We start from the raw sequence: 18,967 nt of genomic DNA, 5'->3' as shown, positions 1-18,967 counted from the left end.
TAACACCTTTTCAACTTCTCTATACACTCAATCATTATTATCTATAGAGAAAGAAACATTCCGTTATTCAAGTCTGAACATCCCAAGGTACAAACAAAAGCAGTTTTTAACCTGTCATTCATAACCTCAGAATAGTAATATCGGCGAGGAATTCGACTGGGACTGTGGTCCAGTAAACCCTGACCAATCTCCATTGGTAATGGTGGTCCTGACCGATGGACCAGACAGGTTATTAGTACTATATATATTGTTAAAGAATGTAAATTCCTTAACACTCGTTCCTCTTATTACCCATACAACCTAGCTCTTGTTCTCAACAATTGTCAACACAACACACAACAAAGGAATGGCCACAGGACTCCAAACCTGACCATAATTATGACAGTTTCTAACCTTTACTATAAACATCTTTGTTTATTGTTACCTATAGAAACTGCCTTTATGAGTGTACTTTTGTACAGCTCAACAGAAGAACAACATTACAAACAGCTGAGCAGATTTGTTTCCACCTAACACGGCGGAGACCCTCCAGCTGATTTCACTTTAACTTTGCTTGTTTTCATTACCGTATTTTGAACCTCACAGTGGACATTCAGTTGGAGTTTGCCTGAAGAGTCACCTATGTCCTGAAACAAGTAGTTCTAAGCTCTAGGTTTTAACTCGCCATAACTTAATTATCTTTTGAAATAACATTGATTGTAGGTATAAGATAGGTTATAATATAACAGTAAACAGTGAATCGTATATCTGGACATCAAACCTCTCACCAGAAATGTGGTATCTATAAAATATGAACACATTTTAATTTTTGTTCTCGCCTGTTCTGATAATGCAAAAATATTGGAAGATAAACTCTGACAAACTGTAACTGCTGTAGATTGACACCGGTGTCAGGTTTATCTAGCACTGGACCTGGACTGGACATCGGCTGGACATCCACTCCATACACACCTGCTAAACATGTCTACTGGCCTGACATTTGGGTGATAGGTCAGTCATAAATCTGCCTGTTTGACACATGAAATAGATTTTTTCTATGCCAGTAATACATATGTAATGTGTGATATGTTCTGTACTGTGTAACATTAATAGCCTAGTATTCACCACCACTGGATACACTTCAGCTGGTTTTACATTATACTCTGATATACACTAAATATTGGATTTATGTAATTGATTTGTAGTAAGGTCCTATTCGGGATAATGGTCTTTGAGTCAGAATTTATGTGCTAGAACTCCCTGTATATACATTACAAAATGATTTCAAAGTCAACAGCGTTTTTCCATCACCAACATTACCTGGAATAATTCAATAGACAGTAATATCTTATGCAAAATAGCAACTTTGAAACTGATCAAAAAGCTTTATTTTTACATGTACTAAATGACTGTTACCATATTTCATCTACTAACATAGCAGTAAGGTCCCCAAACACTTGGCAATATCGACAATTAATACAATAATAGCAGAAACTTCCAAACACTTTTTTCAAGCAGGTTGGTAAATTGTGGTAAATGGAAGGAATTCTCCTCCTAGACAAACAATAGGGGGCACCTGTATGGGATTGGGGCTAACAGGTTGAATATATATGTATCGTACTTATGTGGATCATAGTACTCCAGGTTACTTTACAGTAATCCTGGATTAGTAAACAAAAGTAGACCAAAAGTCAACCACGGATTATCATTATAACTTGATTCTTTTGTTGTATTTGAGAGAAAAGCTCTGAAATATGAAACAATTCTAAATTCTATCATCCTCGATAGAAGATGACATTTAAAAACCTCTACACCACAAAAGATCAAATAAACTGAAGGTTGATCCACAGAACAACCTATATTACATACAGACTTACTATATAGATGTATGAGGTAGTAAACATCAGCCTCTGTACCGAACTGAAGTCCTTGTGATTATAAGCAGGATGATGTCTGTTCAATAGATCTATGTATTTGTCAATGTTTTAACTATCAAACTGCTGGTTAGAATCAAATGAATTGATTCCAGTTTACAGAAACTTGAGCTTTCACATTGATTTCAGAGAAATGGTCCTGAAGTTTTAACCCAATAAAGCAGCACTAGATAGACAGCCTCCATCACCCCTACACATATACCCACACCCTGGTTAGGGTTGTCTCAAGGGTAACATCAAACATATTTCAAAATATTTAGCATTTAGAACACTGTTTCCTCCAACGTATAACGTTTTCATAACTTTTAAAATATGAATATGTCTCAATATATCTTGAATTGACAATTTCTTCTAAAACATGCGTAATAATTTTGTAATATTTTATCGCAGTTGAATAAGTTGCATTTGTATCTGGGGTCATTAGTTCTGTCGAGACACGTACTCTTCCCAACCACTGGTAGTGATAATATCTGTGTTGATAATGGTCAGTATAATGGTTGTCCCTTCTGGCCACTAAAAACCAATCCCTATAAACTTGTTATTCTGTTGGGATAATTTGCAGAGTAGCCTGATGCAAATCACTCGACCATAAAACTGCGGACCAACTTCATTTTTACACCAGAGTTTTTAGCCCACTCCCCGTTTAACAATGCCACTGATGTCTATACAAACAGAGGTATGGAAATCCTTATCTTATAACAATACCCCACATTCCTTCCTGTCATCCTAACCGAGGTTGACCTCATTTTAACATATATCTTTTGAAATTAACAATTTTACTAATCATTCAAAATAACTTGGAGAGGCATAATAATTGATAAATTTTGTATATGACTTGCAGCTTCATCTTTCATTGAAACCTGTGGCTGTAACTCAATGTAACAAAGTGTGACAGGAATGCCACACTTGCCAATGCTAATCCGGTCTTACTTTAATGTATGATTCCGGTGAATGTGACGGTACAAACCCTGGACTACTACCACTGTACTGTGTGTAACCGGTCCCTGTACCACCTTGACATCCCAGACAAGATCAGCTAGCTAGGGCACACACCTTGAGAGGACAGCACTGCCCCACACTTAAGGTAAGCTGCTTACCACTGAGCCCTGACATCTCATCACTAAAACCAAAGTGTTTCACTGTTGTCATGGTACCCAACAGCATCTATTTCAACAAAGGTAAGCTAGATAATGACTCATCTGAATATTCAACAGGTATGTGAATTATAGGAAAAGGTTAAGTACCGGTCTCCGGACCTCTGACGGAGGGCGAGATGTTTCCATCCAGCCTAATATAGTAACAGGTAATACTGATACAACTAATACATCCAAGGCAAATGTTGATGTGAATTTTATAACATGATTTTACTGTTATACAGGGTTTTATTGACAGATGATTGTATCGTGGATGTCACACCAAAGGACAATAAAGGACCAATCACGTGTGATTATTGATGAACCATATATAGCTCCTGGTCTGCAGGTTGTGTAGACTGATGCTAGTGTAAGTTGCTGTATAGTGATAATCACATGATAATCATCAGAAAGTCTCAACAAAATCCAACATATAAACGATGATTTGTAACTGCTTCTGCTATTGAATCACCCAGCAGACAATTCCTAACTTAAAGGGAGATAACTCAATAATTGTACACAAACAAACGTGTAAAACTATATGTTGTTAAAAATTACCTACGCAGTTCATTCAGCCAAAAATGTCCAATATCAGTGTGCTCCCGATTTTTAGATCGTTTCCATCGTAAACACTTGAGGATTTTCCGCTTACAGGCCATGTTATGTCACATCCAAGACAGAATGCCCAGCAGCTACGACCATCACAACTGGTCTCTAAGAAACACGCTAAAATCTTATACCAGTCGGTGATTTAACAACGCCTCGAGTCTGCAACGCCCGGAATTGATTTAATTGATGCATTGTCAACATATGTTTGTAACTGCTGCAACAGCTTGAAATCGTCTTCAAATTAAAATTAAACCCCAAGATTTCTATGATGGACCCAGCTTGATTTTAATTGGTGTATTCTACTAGTGCTGTATGGGGTAGATAAGGTAAATGGAATCAATTGTTGATTTCACCCTGAGCAGCAGCTGAAACTCTCCCTGGGAAGATAAGTTACTGAATTGTTAGTATGTGTGATACAACCATTACATACATGCAGCTGTTCACACGGGATACAATCTTTATCAAATAAAAAAAACTTATGAAATAAAATATCACATTTGTTTTGATATGATTTTGAAGGATTGAAGCGTCATGTCAGTCTAGGAAATCAAGATATATCTCTTTTTATAGAAAGAGGAATCATAAACCAGAGCATGACATAGACAGGTATGTCATGTTGATTCTACACTCTCAGCCAACATACCTGTTCTGTCGGGGTGACATAGACAGATATGTCATGTTGATTATACACTCTCAGCCAACAGACCTGTTCTGTCGGGGTGACATAGACAGATATGTCATGCTGATTCTACACTCTCAGCCAACAGACCTATTCTGTCGGGGAGACATAGACAGATATGTCATTTTGATTCTACACTCTCAGCCAACAGACCTATTCTGTCGGGGAGACATAGACAGATATGTCATGTTGATTTTACACTATCAGCCAACAGACCTGTTCTGTTGGGGTGACATAGACAGATATGTCATGTAGATTCTACACTCTCAGCCAACAGACCTATTCTGTCGGGGAGACATAGACAGATATGTCATGTTGATCCTACACTCTCAGCCAACAGACCTGTTCTGTTGGGGTGACATACACAGATATGTCATGTTGATTCTACACTATCAGCCAACAGACCTGTTCTGTTGGGGTGACATAGACAGATATGTCATTTTGATTCTACACTCTCAGCCAACAGACCTGTTCTGTTGGGGAGACATAGACAGATATGTCATGTTGATCCTACACTCTCAGCCAACAGACCTGTTCTGTCGGGGAGACCTAGACAGATATGTCATGTTGATTCTCCACTCTCAGCAACATACCTGTTCTGTCGGGGTGACATAGACAGATATGTCATGTTGCTTCTACACTCTCAGCCAACAGACCTGTACTGTTGGGGTGACATAGACAGATATGTCATTTTGATTCTACACTCTCAGCCAACAGACCTATTCTGTCGGGGAGACATAGACAGATATGTCATTTTGATTCTACACTCTCAGCCAACAGACCTGTTCTGTTGGGGTGACATAAATGTCTCTTGTTTATGTCCAGTTAACTGCAAAATTTATGTTTTTACTCATTAATATTATTCTTTACATGACAGAGTTACACCAGGAAATGGGGCTTTATATCCCTGTTGTATATCATTGTCTGTTGGAACTACATCATTGTCAAGGAATATTTATACACATAGCTTTGTCTGTTGGTCCACAACATTGCTTACACTGAAATACCTTGTGTAAACATTGAAATACAATGTATTTGTCAAGATATCATACAATGTATAATACCGTAAATTATCAGTGATAAACCCATGTTCATTAATAAGCCCATCCTTTGTTAGAATACATTGTCAGAAATTGATAATTAAGCCAATGACAATAAACCTGCCTTTATGTCAGTGATTGTATAGGAGCCTATCTTCTGCCCTCCCTACAGCCAGTGTAAAATTTGGCCCTAAGCCCCGTATCAATTTCACTAAGGAAATAACTACCCAGGGCTTTCTCACAGGTAAATACAGTACTACAGAATATTGACCTTTGATCTATTGATTAGATTCAGTATTGAACTAGAACACACATACCTGTACAGGCATATATATATATATACACCTAGGGTATATACCTGCTGTAATATATCTATGTAAATACCACCATAAGTTCACCCGACTGTCTGCTAGTGCCCTGTTCTAAGCTGGGAATGGTTCCACACGTAAATGTGACCGCCTCATTACCTGTCTTTTTATGCTGTATGTCACAAATGATATTCACAGTTCAATATATGTACAAAGGACACATGCACTTATAATCCTGAACAAAAACAAGAGTAGGGCATTTATTTTGGGTAACAAGACGTGATGAGGTTGGATTTCAACAATTTAGCACTTCATCAAAAATGAAATACTTGAGACCTGCCATGTTTGCAATTAAAAGCAAGCTGAGGATTTTATGCTATTTTAATGTTTGTGTGAGCTATTTTGTTTCTGGAGCAGACCTTTAACTGCCCCAAGGTATGCTGTAAATTCATACATCCAGGCATGCTCTAAGCATGGCAAAGTGATGTTTGAAATTTGTATGATAATGAAAGATGTGAAGGAAAAGATTGCTGACAGCAATACAATATTTTTGTGTTCAATGCTTTCTGTATGTGTTTTAATGTGTTTAATTTACCTTTGTTTTACAAGGGAAAGGTAAATGAAGGTTACGAAAGGTGTAAAAGATCACAAGGCAGGTGTGAAACAGGTACAAGTCCAGGTCAATTTCTCCGGCTAAATCCCCCAGGCTCTTGATTTAGCCACTTAATTCCAGATAAATCAAACGTTTGTGTGCCCTCCATGTTTTACATTTAGATGATCCAGGTGAGCTCTTCCCTTTCAGTGACACAAGGTAACACTGTCCCTTTATCTAACTTACACACAACAGCTTCCACACAATAAAGTTAACAAACTTTGGTACAAAATATCTTCATGGAATTGTCAACTAGTCAGGTCATTGTAAACATATCATTTACAGCCTATTTCTGTCATCAGTATTAGGTCTCTATGATCTGAATTAAAAGGTGTTGAGATTTCTGATATAGAATGTCAAACTAACCAGTGTGTACGTCTGGTAGATTATGGGGGGAGGGGCTGGACAAAACCTCAGGTGTACTGTCAACAAAACTCTGGTCTTCAATAAACTGGGGTGACGGACCAGCCATTCCTGCCATGTTTCTCCAACCCTCTATGGTGTTCATGGTAAGCTTACTGACGTGTAAAATTTATTGATCTTTTTCTAACCTGGCCAAGCCAAACACTTACTAAACACCTAAGTTTGTGCCAATTCCTTGGACCCTAAGACTGGTTACAACCAACTCGAAACTCATTCAACAATATAGAACTTCTCAAAACTGAACTTATGTCAAAGGAGAGAGTGCCATAAACTGATCTTATGTCAAAGTAAAGAGTGCCATAAACTGATGTTCTTTGCCTTCCAAGTCACAAGTACATCTATAGGTCAATAAATATAGCTAAAGGGTGTGAGATTAGGACCAGCTCTGACAGATGTGTCCTTAACTCACCTCTACTGAGGTCTACAATCAGGTCCTCTCTACTACACACTATAATAGAATACATCTATAGGTCAATAAATATAGCTAAAGGGTGTGAGATTAGGACCAGCTCTGACAGATGTGTCCTTAACTCACCTCTACTGAGGTCTACAATCAGGTCCTCTCTACTACACACTATAATAGAATACATCTATAGGTCAATAAATATAGCTAAAGGGTGTGAGATTAGGACCAGCTCTGACAGATGTGTCCTTAACTCACCTCTACTGAGGTCTACAATCAGGTCCTCTCTACTACACACTATAATAGAATACATCTATAGGTCAATAAATATAGCTAAAGGGTGTGAGATTAGGACCAGCTCTGACAGATGTGTCCTTAACTCACCTCTACTGAGGTCTACAATCAGGTCCTCTCTACTACACACTATAATAGAATACATCTATAGGTCAATAAATATAGCTAAAGGGTGTGAGATTAGGACCAGCTCTGACAGATGTGTCCTTAACTCACCTCTACTGAGGTCTACAATCAGGTCCTCTCTACTACACACTATAATAGAATACATCTATAGGTCAATAAATATAGCTAAAGGGTGTGAGATTAGGACCAGCTCTGACAGATGTGTCCTTAACTCACCTCTACTGAGGTCTACAATCAGGTCCTCTCTACTACACACTATAATAGAATACATCTATAGGTCAATAAATATAGCTAAAGGGTGTGAGATTAGGACCAGCTCTGACAGATGTGTCCTTAACTCACCTCTACTGAGGTCTACAATCAGGTCCTCTCTACTACACACTATAATAGAATACATCTATAGGTCAATAAATATAGCTAAAGGGTGTGAGATTAGGACCAGCTCTGACAGATGTGTCCTTAACTCACCTCTACTGAGGTCTACAATCAGGTCCTCTCTACTACACACTATAATAGAATACATCTATAGGTCAATAAATATAGCTAAAGGGTGTGAGATTAGGACCAGCTCTGACAGATGTGTCCTTAACTCACCTCTACTGAGGTCTACAATCAGGTCCTCTCTACTACACACTATAATAGAATACATCTATAGGTCAATAAATATAGCTAAAGGGTGTGAGATTAGGACCAGCTCTGACAGATGTGTCCTTAACTCACCTCTACTGAGGTCTACAATCAGGTCCTCTCTACTACACACTATAATAGAATACATCTATAGGTCAATAAATATAGCTAAAGGGTGTGAGATTAGGACCAGCTCTGACAGATGTGTCCTTAACTCACCTCTACTGAGGTCTACAATCAGGTCCTCTCTACTACACACTATAATAGAATACATCTATAGGTCAATAAATATAGCTAAAGGGTGTGAGATTAGGACCAGCTCTGACAGATGTGTCCTTAACTCACCTCTACTGAGGTCTACAATCAGGTCCTCTCTACTACACACTATAATAGAATACATCTATAGGTCAATAAATATAGCTAAAGGGTGTGAGATTAGGACCAGCTCTGACAGATGTGTCCTTAACTCACCTCTACTGAGGTCTACAATCAGGTCCTCTCTACTACACACTATAATAGAATACATCTATAGGTCAATAAATATAGCTAAAGGGTGTGAGATTAGGACCAGCTCTGACAGATGTGTCCTTAACTCACCTCTACTGAGGTCTACAATCAGGTCCTCTCTACTACACACTTTGATAGAATACAGAAGAATAAGAGGAGACATGATGAGGTTTAAAATAACAAGCAATATTTACGATAATTGTGCAACAGATTTTGTTAAAATGTGGAGAGATCAATCACAAAGACATGGAATAAGAGGACTTCCAATGAGAGATCAATCACAAAGACATGGAATAAGAGGACTTCCAATGAGAGATCAATCACAAAGACATGGAATAAGAGGACTTCCAATGAAAGTATTTCCACAACATTCTAGAATAGATACTCGCAAGAACGTTTTTGCCTTGTAATTGTAAGGAACAACCTTCCTGAAAATGTGGTATTAGCAACGAATGTTAACACTTTTTTATATAGACTGGATAAGCATTGGGAGAATACGTTAATGATCCAAGTAACATCACTTTCGTCTATCATTAAATATTTCAATGTTATGTCTTTGAGTCTGGTGAAGAGGATCTTTATAGATCCTGTATAGGTAAATATTAACTTAACTTAATGTATAATAATTTTTGGTAAATTCTAGACAAGCACTTTTAAAACCGGGAATGCAGGTTTTTTTTAAATATTTTGCAGACGCTTGCCAGTATCTACACTAAATTTTGAGATCAGGAAGAATATGAACACACATTATCAGTTTGAAAGTTTATGCGTGCACAGAATGTATATATACCTATTTATTATCAGATACAGAGTTTAAACAGAATGTGATATTCTCGAGTGTTGGGTATATGAAATGTGACGTGCGTGTTATCTAGAGTGGGGTCATTATGCCATCCTTGATCTGGCGACACAGTATCTATATGTCTACCCGGTATTGGATTCTTGCTGTTCCAGGTTTTAATTCCGCCTTAGGTCATACTTATACCTATCAAAAATAAACAACTAAGTCATACTTAAAACCCATTAAAACTTATCCAATTATGTAATTATTCTACCCTTCAAAACTTAATTTATCTTCCAAGATAACTAAACCCTGCATTAAGCAAAATACTCAATCTGTCAAAACGAACTCAATTCATTCAAAATACACAAACCACATCATACCTCAATCAAACGAATTCAAAATATAGAAATTCTCCAACTTTAATCATAACTCAACCAGTCAAAAATTCGTTCATCTTGCATAACAACTCATCAAAACTAACTCAAACCATTAAGAATAAGCTAACTTACGATTTCTATCTGTACCCGTCCACACTAAACCAGCCCTACACTATAAACAATCACAGAACACGTCACCTCTACTGATGTACCACCATGGCCTATAGAGAAAACCTGATTACTTAAATAACTTGATGAAGCAGCCATGAAACCATCATGTTGAGGTCTATTATACAGTGGTAGAGTCACTGAGCTGGTGTCCCACTGACAAACAAGACTATCAATATTTGACACACACCTATCTTCACAATATCACACACGACTTGATGACCTTTACCCTTTACACTCCAGATACAACATGGTCCTTCACAGAAATGGTTCTGTTTGACCAAACCCAGTCATAAGTGTTCATACCATAACTACTCTATCTCAAGTAGATTTGTACAGAGCTAAATTCATTCAACACAGTTCAAGGCTCCATGGAAATATCTGCCTCAACCTCAGCACATCTCAAGTCTAGTACAATGTACTTACATTTGGCTCCCCGTAGTACAAATCCATAGCCCTCGGGTCCGCGCTGAAGCACAACTGTCCGCGCTGAGTAGGAACTGTAACGAAACAGACAAACATTATTAACCGTTAAAATCATAGGTACGATCGAATCACACGAAGTAGACATGTTCACCACTCACAAACCAAGGGTACAATTTACAAATAACAGACAAATATTACTACACCATTTCTCCTCCATACTGGATGATATCTTAACAGCTCTGAAAATTAAATTTTAGCTGTTTTCTATGGAATGTATCTCTAAGGGTAACACACAAGTTCTATGGAATCTACCTCTGAGGGTATCACATTAATTCTATGGGATTTACCTTAAATGTTAACTTAATGTACTTTGAATTGTTTCAGTGTGTGACAAATCCACAAATCCAATGGCATCAGTTAAATAACTCTACAGCTGTCCTATGAAATAATAATAAATACACATGGCACAAAATGTTCAACAGCAACTGTCAACAAGATTCTTCAAGTGTCTTAAATATTATAGAATCATGGTACTGCAGACATTTGTTTAGATCATAGCGTATATTCACCATTGTATAAAAGTTTGTTGTGTACCACATTAAATAGCAATGTGTAGTGTATCAGTCATGTACAGCAATGTACATTGTATTAGTCATGTACAGCAATGTGTAGTGTATTAGTCATGTACAGCAATGAACATTGTATCAGTCATGTACAGCAATGTACATGGTATTAGTCATGTACAGCAATGTACATTGTAGGAGCAAAATGTATTCCAATAAAGAAGAAAAGAGTTCCCTAGCACAATTAAGTGCTTTCTCAGGTTTTTTTAGATACAGAAAACTGATGACAAGGCAGACAAATTAGGACAGGCAGTGAGTTTGTACCTGATTTAGAGGTAGGACAGGTATGCTTTCTACCTGATTACAGGTGGGACAGGTATGCATTCTACCTGATTACAGGTGGGACAGGTATGCACACCCTTTGAACACTCTACCTCTGTGTGTAAACAACAACAGCTTTAGGTAGTACAATGTGATTCACGATGCACTATGTGTACCTTTCCATTCAGACATCTAAAGATTGTGAAAATTGCTTGACTGGCTTTTAACTCCTTACACAATTATGTACATTCTATACAGTTTTTCTAAACTGATGTTGTATTTCACTTTATCATTTTTTTGTATATTTTAATGATTTATGAAGTCATGCACACCTGAGTTCTCATAACACAACAACAGGTATTTATAAGTATCTGTTTTCTCTTGTTTAGCGGTTGTTCATCTACCTTGAGCAGGTAAATCTGATGTGATAAGATCACACCTGTAGGGAGATAGAGACATCAACTGTTATCTCAACACACAATAAACCCTGGCCATCCATCAATCTACAATGGCTATATAAGTTAATGTACTTTGAGAATAGTTTATTTCAGTCAGAATCATAGAAAAGAGACATCAAAGAGGGATAATGACCTTTTAAATACCAATGCTGACCTAAGAATAAATCCAGATTCCTACGCCACTAACATTGACTTCATCTTTAAAACAGGATCATTCTTAGTCAACCCAGCTGTAGAAACAGGGTCAAAACCTGACCAAAATAACAAAACATCTCCACATGGGACACCTGTCTATGACCATAATTATTCATGTTTGCCTGAAGTCAGTACATAATATAGTTCCCAGCTACAGTATTGCCTCATATAAATACCCATTAGCAATTGTAAGTTAATCTAAATTACAAAATTTCTCAATAAAAATACACACAGGTACACAGTAGTTGATGGAGTATATTTTCTCAGTCAAATTCATCTTTTTTCTATGGAGCCATGCTGACTGGTTACCACCCTACACACATTGTAACAGTGAGGACTATGTAGCCATGCTGACTGGTTACCACCCTACACACATTGTAACAGTGAGGACTATGGAGCCATGCTGACTGGTTACCACCCTACACACATTGTAACAGTGAGGACTATGGAGCCATGCTGACTGGTTACCACCCTACACACATTGTAACAGTGAGGACTATGGAGCCATGCTGACTGGTTACCACCCTACACACATTGTAACAGTGAGGACTATGGAGCCATGCTGACTGGTTACCACCCTACACACATTGTAACAGTGAGGACTATGGAGCCATGCTGACTGGTTACCACCCTACACACATTGTAACAGTGAGGACTATGGAGTCATGCTGACTGGTTACCACCCTACACACATTGTAACAGTGAGGACTATGGAGTCATGCTGACTGGTTACCACCCTACACACATTGTAACAGTGAGGACTATGGAGTCATGCTGACTGGTTACCACCCTACACACATTGTAACAGTGAGGACTATGGAGTCATGCTGACTGGTTACCACCCTACACACATTGTAACAGTGAGGACTCTGGAGTCATGCTGACTGGTTACCACCCTACACACATTGTAACAGTGAGGACTATGGAGTCATGCTGACTGGTTACCACCGTACACACATTGTAACAGTGAGACAATAATACCTGCTGTCCTGTTATCACAAATCAGATTATACAGACACACCAAATACACAGTTATTTTACATACATACCTATAAATAATTCATCAAAATTATCACAAAGGTGACAAAGACAATATTTAGGACACCATTGTACCACCATCCAAATAATTCCATACATTATCAGAATGTTCTAACACGTACCAGTACCTCAATGATGAAGGAAACACTGAAACAAAGTAGACAACTTACATATTTTTTCTCGAGAACTTTCGTGACAGCATTGTTTGACATTAGCTCCGCCTGGTGACAGATTTTGTCTTTAGCTACTCCCCTTAGTATTCCATTATATCACAATATAAGCTCAAAACACTACAGACTTCAGCCTGACGCTTCCATCCCATCTTCGTTGCACAGATAAACAATCTCACACAGTCAACTTCAGATAATTTTTGACCTTGACAATATGTATGAGCTGAATGCAGATGAAGATTATGTAATTTACATTTCTAACATAAATCATCAAAGTGACCACAGGAATGTCTTCAATGTGCACCCATCAATAAGGATGCCAAAGGGAAGTGCCAAAAGTATAGTGATTGCTTCCATGAAGGAGGAGATGAGACTGTGGGTGGCTGTGGATCCACCCTGATATCGCCAGGCTGAGCAGCTAGGTAGTGACAATGATATCACTTGATTAGTAAGTATATGTTGCTGCACGGACTCGTGACACTATAATCTAATCTCACTCCTCGTACATACATCATCCCTATACAGGTGTACCTTGTCTACCACGCTCCACTGACAATTAGTTTGTCAATTAGGACAGCAGGTCAGGAGAAAATTGATCGGATGAGAAAAATTAGACAAGGTTCTGATAGATCAGGACACAATGAAATGCACTTAAAAGCCACCAGTAAAAATAAGGCTATTTCTGGTATGTTGTCTAAACCGTAGTACTGGTAATATAAGTTTTGTGTATTGTGGTGAATTGATATAACCTCCCTTGTGTTATGTACAAATCAAACCATATTCTCTTTAACTCACTTATATCTGTATCACTCTACAATATGACTAGTCTCCTTCAACCAGACGCTTGATTACTTGTAATTCAAGAGTCTGGTCAAACAGAGTACTTAGAAATTACCATCACCAGAGGGCAGTGTTTTTACTTTCGTTTCCGGACTTTATGTTAACGCCATTTAAACATTTAAAAAAATAATGAAATAAATGAAAAAACTCACCTGTACATGCATTACTGAGATATCTGTTTATTCACTATCATCGGGAAAAATGAAAGAAAATGTGCTGACTCCAGAATAATGGCATACATTTCCACTGAATAAATCATAACTGATCACAAAGCTAACAAGGCAGACTGAGGTTGAAAAAAACATGCAAAACAAGCGAGATTTTACCTGTACACCATTCAAAACACTACAGGTTCTCACTCAAGTAATCTGGCTTGACTTGTGTAAATAGCTTTGTCAGCTTCTCAAATTATTGTAAAATGTCCAATGAAAATACATGATTCTTGAGATTTGAAGAATTTTCTTACATTTTTGTCGATAAAAGTGAAAACATAGATACTTCAGCAATGCATGTACTGGTAAGTTTTTTCATGAATTAAAATATTCAATGTAATTTTGCGCCACTAAATTCTGACTTCAAAAGTGGCAAGGGTGCGTCTACCTTTGACCAATGAAATCATTTACCAGAACTCTAGTAAGCCTCGTTATGACCTCACAAAACGATAGCACTGGGTTTAACCAGACTCTCTGTTCTGTGAAGCTTGCGCAGACATTAAGAGTCTGGTTGAACGAGACTACAACCTGACATGTACGAGGCTCTCAAAGCTACCATGACTACTGATGGATTTATTCAGCAATACTGTATAGTCATGTTAAAAAATCACCACTGATTTTATTTTAATTCCAAAAGTAATATTTTCATTGCATGTTCATTAAAAAGACTACTTTTTTCAACTAACATTTAAAATTATCAAGGGGAGACAATTCATAAAACACTTGCAAAGTTCTGAAAGAACGGAACACATCTGTTGTATTCAGTCTCAAAGATGCATGAATACAAATATTGTTGATAAAAGATGATCTAGGTCAAATACAGTGGAGAATGTCTGTTACACCTTATCTAATGAGGGATGAACTAGCTCATTTTCCAGGCTGTCTAGTGAGAACATCAGACAATGGTCCAATGATGTTCCACCAAGTAACGCTGAGATCAAATGTAATAGGAGTCACTGGGAAACATGATGTCAACATCTACTGATGCTATCAGGCCTTACCTCCTCCGGAAACCTCCTGGAGCACTAGAGCACAACGACCCCGAGTAGCACTGACAATACTCTACTGATGCTATCAGGCCTTACCTCCTCCGGAAACCATTTCCTCCTGGAGCACTAGAGCACAACGACCCCGAGTAGCACTGACAATACTCTACTGATGCTATCAGGCCTTACCTCCTCCGGAAACCATTTCCTCCTGGAGCACTAGAGCACAACGACCCCGAGTAGCACTGACAATACTCTACTGATGCTATCAGGCCTTACCTCCTCCGGAAACCATTTCCTCCTGGAGCACTAGAGCACAACGACCCCGAGTAGCACTGACAATACTCTACTGATGCTATCAGGCCTTACCTCCTCCGGAAACCATTTCCTCCTGGAGCACTAGAGCACAACGACCCCGAGTAGCACTGACAATACTCTACTGATGCTATCAGGCCTTACCTCCTCCGGAAACCATTTCCTCCTGGAGCACTAGAGCACAACGACCCCGAGTAGCACTGACAATACTCTACTGATGCTATCAGGCCTTACCTCCTCCGGAAACCATTTCCTCCTGGAGCACTAGAGCACAACGACCCCGAGTAGCACTGACAATACTCTACTGATGCTATCAGGCCTTACCTCCTCCGGAAACCATTTCCTCCTGGAGCACTAGAGCACAACGACCCCGAGTAGCACTGACAATACTCTACTGATGCTATCAGGCCTTACCTCCTCCGGAAACCATTTCCTCCTGGAGCACTAGAGCACAACGACCCCGAGTAGCACTGACAATACTCTACTGATGCTATCAGGCCTTACCTCCTCCGGAAACCATTTCCTCCTGGAGCACTAGAGCACAACGACCCCGAGTAGCACTGACAATACTCTACTGATGCTATCAGGCCTTACCTCCTCCGGAAACCATTTCCTCCTGGAGCACTAGAGCACAACGACCCCGAGTAGCACTGACAATACTCTACTGATGCTATCAGGCCTTACCTCCTCCGGAAACCATTTCCTCCTGGAGCACTAGAGCACAACGACCCCGAGTAGCACTTACAATACTCCTTTTTACCTTTTTGATTATGAGGGCCAAGAACTTACTAGCCTAAAACAGCTCATATCACATAAAATCCTGAAGTACTGACAATCCCAAATAACAGCACAGACAAAACACTTGTGTATACTAAATATTTTTTTCTCATTTGATCATTTTTGATGTTCAGTAAATTTTACAGCAAAGCATTCACAAATGTTTTCATCAAAATGTTATTTTTACGTTATAGTTGAACAAGTTTAGATGTCTTATATTAGTCAACACTTACACAAGCCTAAACTAGCTCAGCTGAAGAAAGCTTACAGGAAACTAGCACGGCCCTAATTGACACTGAAGGTTGGATATCTGTAAGGCATTAAGACTGTTAATTCAGCCAAATGATTATGTAGATAGTCAATATGCCATAGGAGAGAACATGCTGTTGGACATAGTTACACAGGTTTTATTTGGGTTCTTAAAGCTTCACTATTTATATTAGAAAACAATTTTAAACAAATCACTCCCTTTCATGAAGGAGAATTGAAGCCTGCACGTACACAAACCAAGGCTTTCAATGCCACCAATGATATTGCTGAGTTTCTAGACACCATATTAATTCTAATAAACACCTTACATATATATATATATATTTGGGAAACAAATGATTACAGAGCATTCCTAAATCCAGAAAAAAAGCTGTAATAGACACCTTTTATTCAAGTTGATTGTTAAACTATGATGAAGGGAGGAGACTTTTGGACCAGAAAAAAAGAAAGATAGGGAGCTTAGCCAGTGAAAGATGGGGTACTTATTAGAGTCTAGTACAGTAATGGAGCCAACACTGAAGACTCTCTGATATATCCTAGCTAAATTTTCTAACCGTAGAGTTTCTGTGAAACAGCAGACACATATTCAATGACTAAACGATCGTGACAGGCTTAGGGGTACCGGGGTGAAAACTAAACGACAGGCCTAGGAGTATCTGGGTGATAACTAAATGACAGCCCTAGGAGTATCAGGGTGATAACTAAGCGACAGGCCGAGGAGTATCGAGGGTGATAACTAAACGACAGGCCTAGGAGTATCGGGGTGATAACTAAACGACAGCCCTAGGAGTACGGGGTGATAACTAAGCGACAGGCCTAGGTGTATCGGGGTGATAACTAAACGACAGGCCGAGGAGTATCGGGGGGATAACTAAACGACAGCCCTAGGAGTATCGGGGTGATAACTAAGCGACAGGCCTAGGAGTATCGGGGTGATAACTAAGCGACAGGCCGAGGAGTATCGGGGTGATAACTAAATGACAGCCCTAGGAGTACGGGGTGATAACTAAACGACAGGCCTAGGAGAATCGGGGGGATAACTAAATGACAGCCCTAGGAGTACGGGGGGATAACTAAGCGACAGGCCTAGGAGGATCGGGGGGATAACTAAAGGATAGGCCTAGGAGTATTGGGGTGATAACTAAACAACAGGCCTAGGCCTAGGAGTATCGGGGGGATAACTAAACGACAGGCCTAGGACTATCGGGGTGATAACTAAACGACAGGCCTAGGAGTATCGGGGTGATAACTAAATGACAGGCCTAGGAGTATCGGGGTGATAACTAAAGGATAGGCCTAGGAGTATTGGGGTGATAACTAAACAACAGGCCTAGGCCTAGGAGTATCGGGGTGATAACTAAACAACAGGCCTAGGAGTATCGGGGTGATAGATGATTTGTCACGACAAACCTGGACATACGCAGTACCCTACATAACTCTGACAAGGACACATAAAATCTACCTACATATGTATGTGAAATCTACACTCTGCAGCCTGTCTACAAGTGCTCCTTTAATTACAGTCCAAGGGTAAACTTACACCGAACCAGGCAACATTACACAACTTTGTAGCATAAACAGCCAAAATCTACCCCCTACAAACCGACTAATGACATATGTGAGCTCAGACCTGGTCACAGGTATGTAAGTGTTGCTGGCTATGAAGTACCCTTCAGTCTACCAGCGCTCCATGTTACCAGGATACTGTTATGTGGAATTTGTATAAGATTAAATAATGTCATTTTCTTAAATTTTACAATCCAGTATTTTCACTTTTGGATTAGTAAATATCTGTGTATTGGCAGACCACAGCCATGTTACCTCATATACCAGTCACAACAGCCACTCAAGGTCTGATAAGTAAATGGTACAGGGTGTCTAGCACGATCAAGGATCATGATCATATATCTACACCTAACACATCATCTTTACTGATCGCAGTTTCACAGACTGTTAATCTAAATCAACTTTTCACTTCAAAAATTTAATTATAATGTGATTCAGAATTTTCTTACTACAATTATTCTAGTTTTGTCATTGAATAAAAACATGAAAGTCATTGTGATAGGTATAAGGAAGTCCTACTTCTGGGACTTCTGTGTAGGAGTGGAGATCTAGCTAGTTTCAGAATCAGTTCACTTGACATCTCATCAAGCAATAGTCTAGTTCATGTGGAAAACAAACGAGCATTTAACACCTAAGTCATGATCCAATGGAAAGATATCGCAGAGGAATAGCTGACGTAGTAGTGACCATTGCTTCTGACTGATATGACATCATGCCAACAGCACAAACATGCACTGTTATGTGTTCAGACTGACCAATCTATAGGTACTATTAGTGACCAGTGTCC

The 18,967-nt window shown here is 38.9% G+C and overlaps 1 protein-coding gene across 15 annotated transcripts in view; it reads right to left on the bottom strand.

Moving 5' to 3' along the window:
* Positions 1-18,967, bottom strand: part of LOC110450175 (SH3 and multiple ankyrin repeat domains protein 1-like) — a 134,702-nt gene that overhangs the window by 17,021 nt on the left and 98,714 nt on the right. For all 15 annotated transcript variants that reach the window (XM_021497462.1, XM_021497464.1, XM_021497463.1 and 12 more), the window contains one exon: positions 10,470-10,543. In XM_021497462.1, coding sequence (XP_021353137.1) covers positions 10,470-10,543 — 74 coding nt within the window. The remainder of the gene's footprint in view (positions 1-10,469; positions 10,544-18,967) is intronic.

Source organism: Mizuhopecten yessoensis, unplaced genomic scaffold, assembly GCF_002113885.1.
Source record: "Mizuhopecten yessoensis strain PY_sf001 unplaced genomic scaffold, ASM211388v2 scaffold5061, whole genome shotgun sequence".
Classification (NCBI taxonomy): Eukaryota; Metazoa; Mollusca; class Bivalvia; order Pectinida; family Pectinidae; genus Mizuhopecten; species Mizuhopecten yessoensis.
This window is presented reverse-complemented; position numbering and strand designations above follow the sequence as displayed.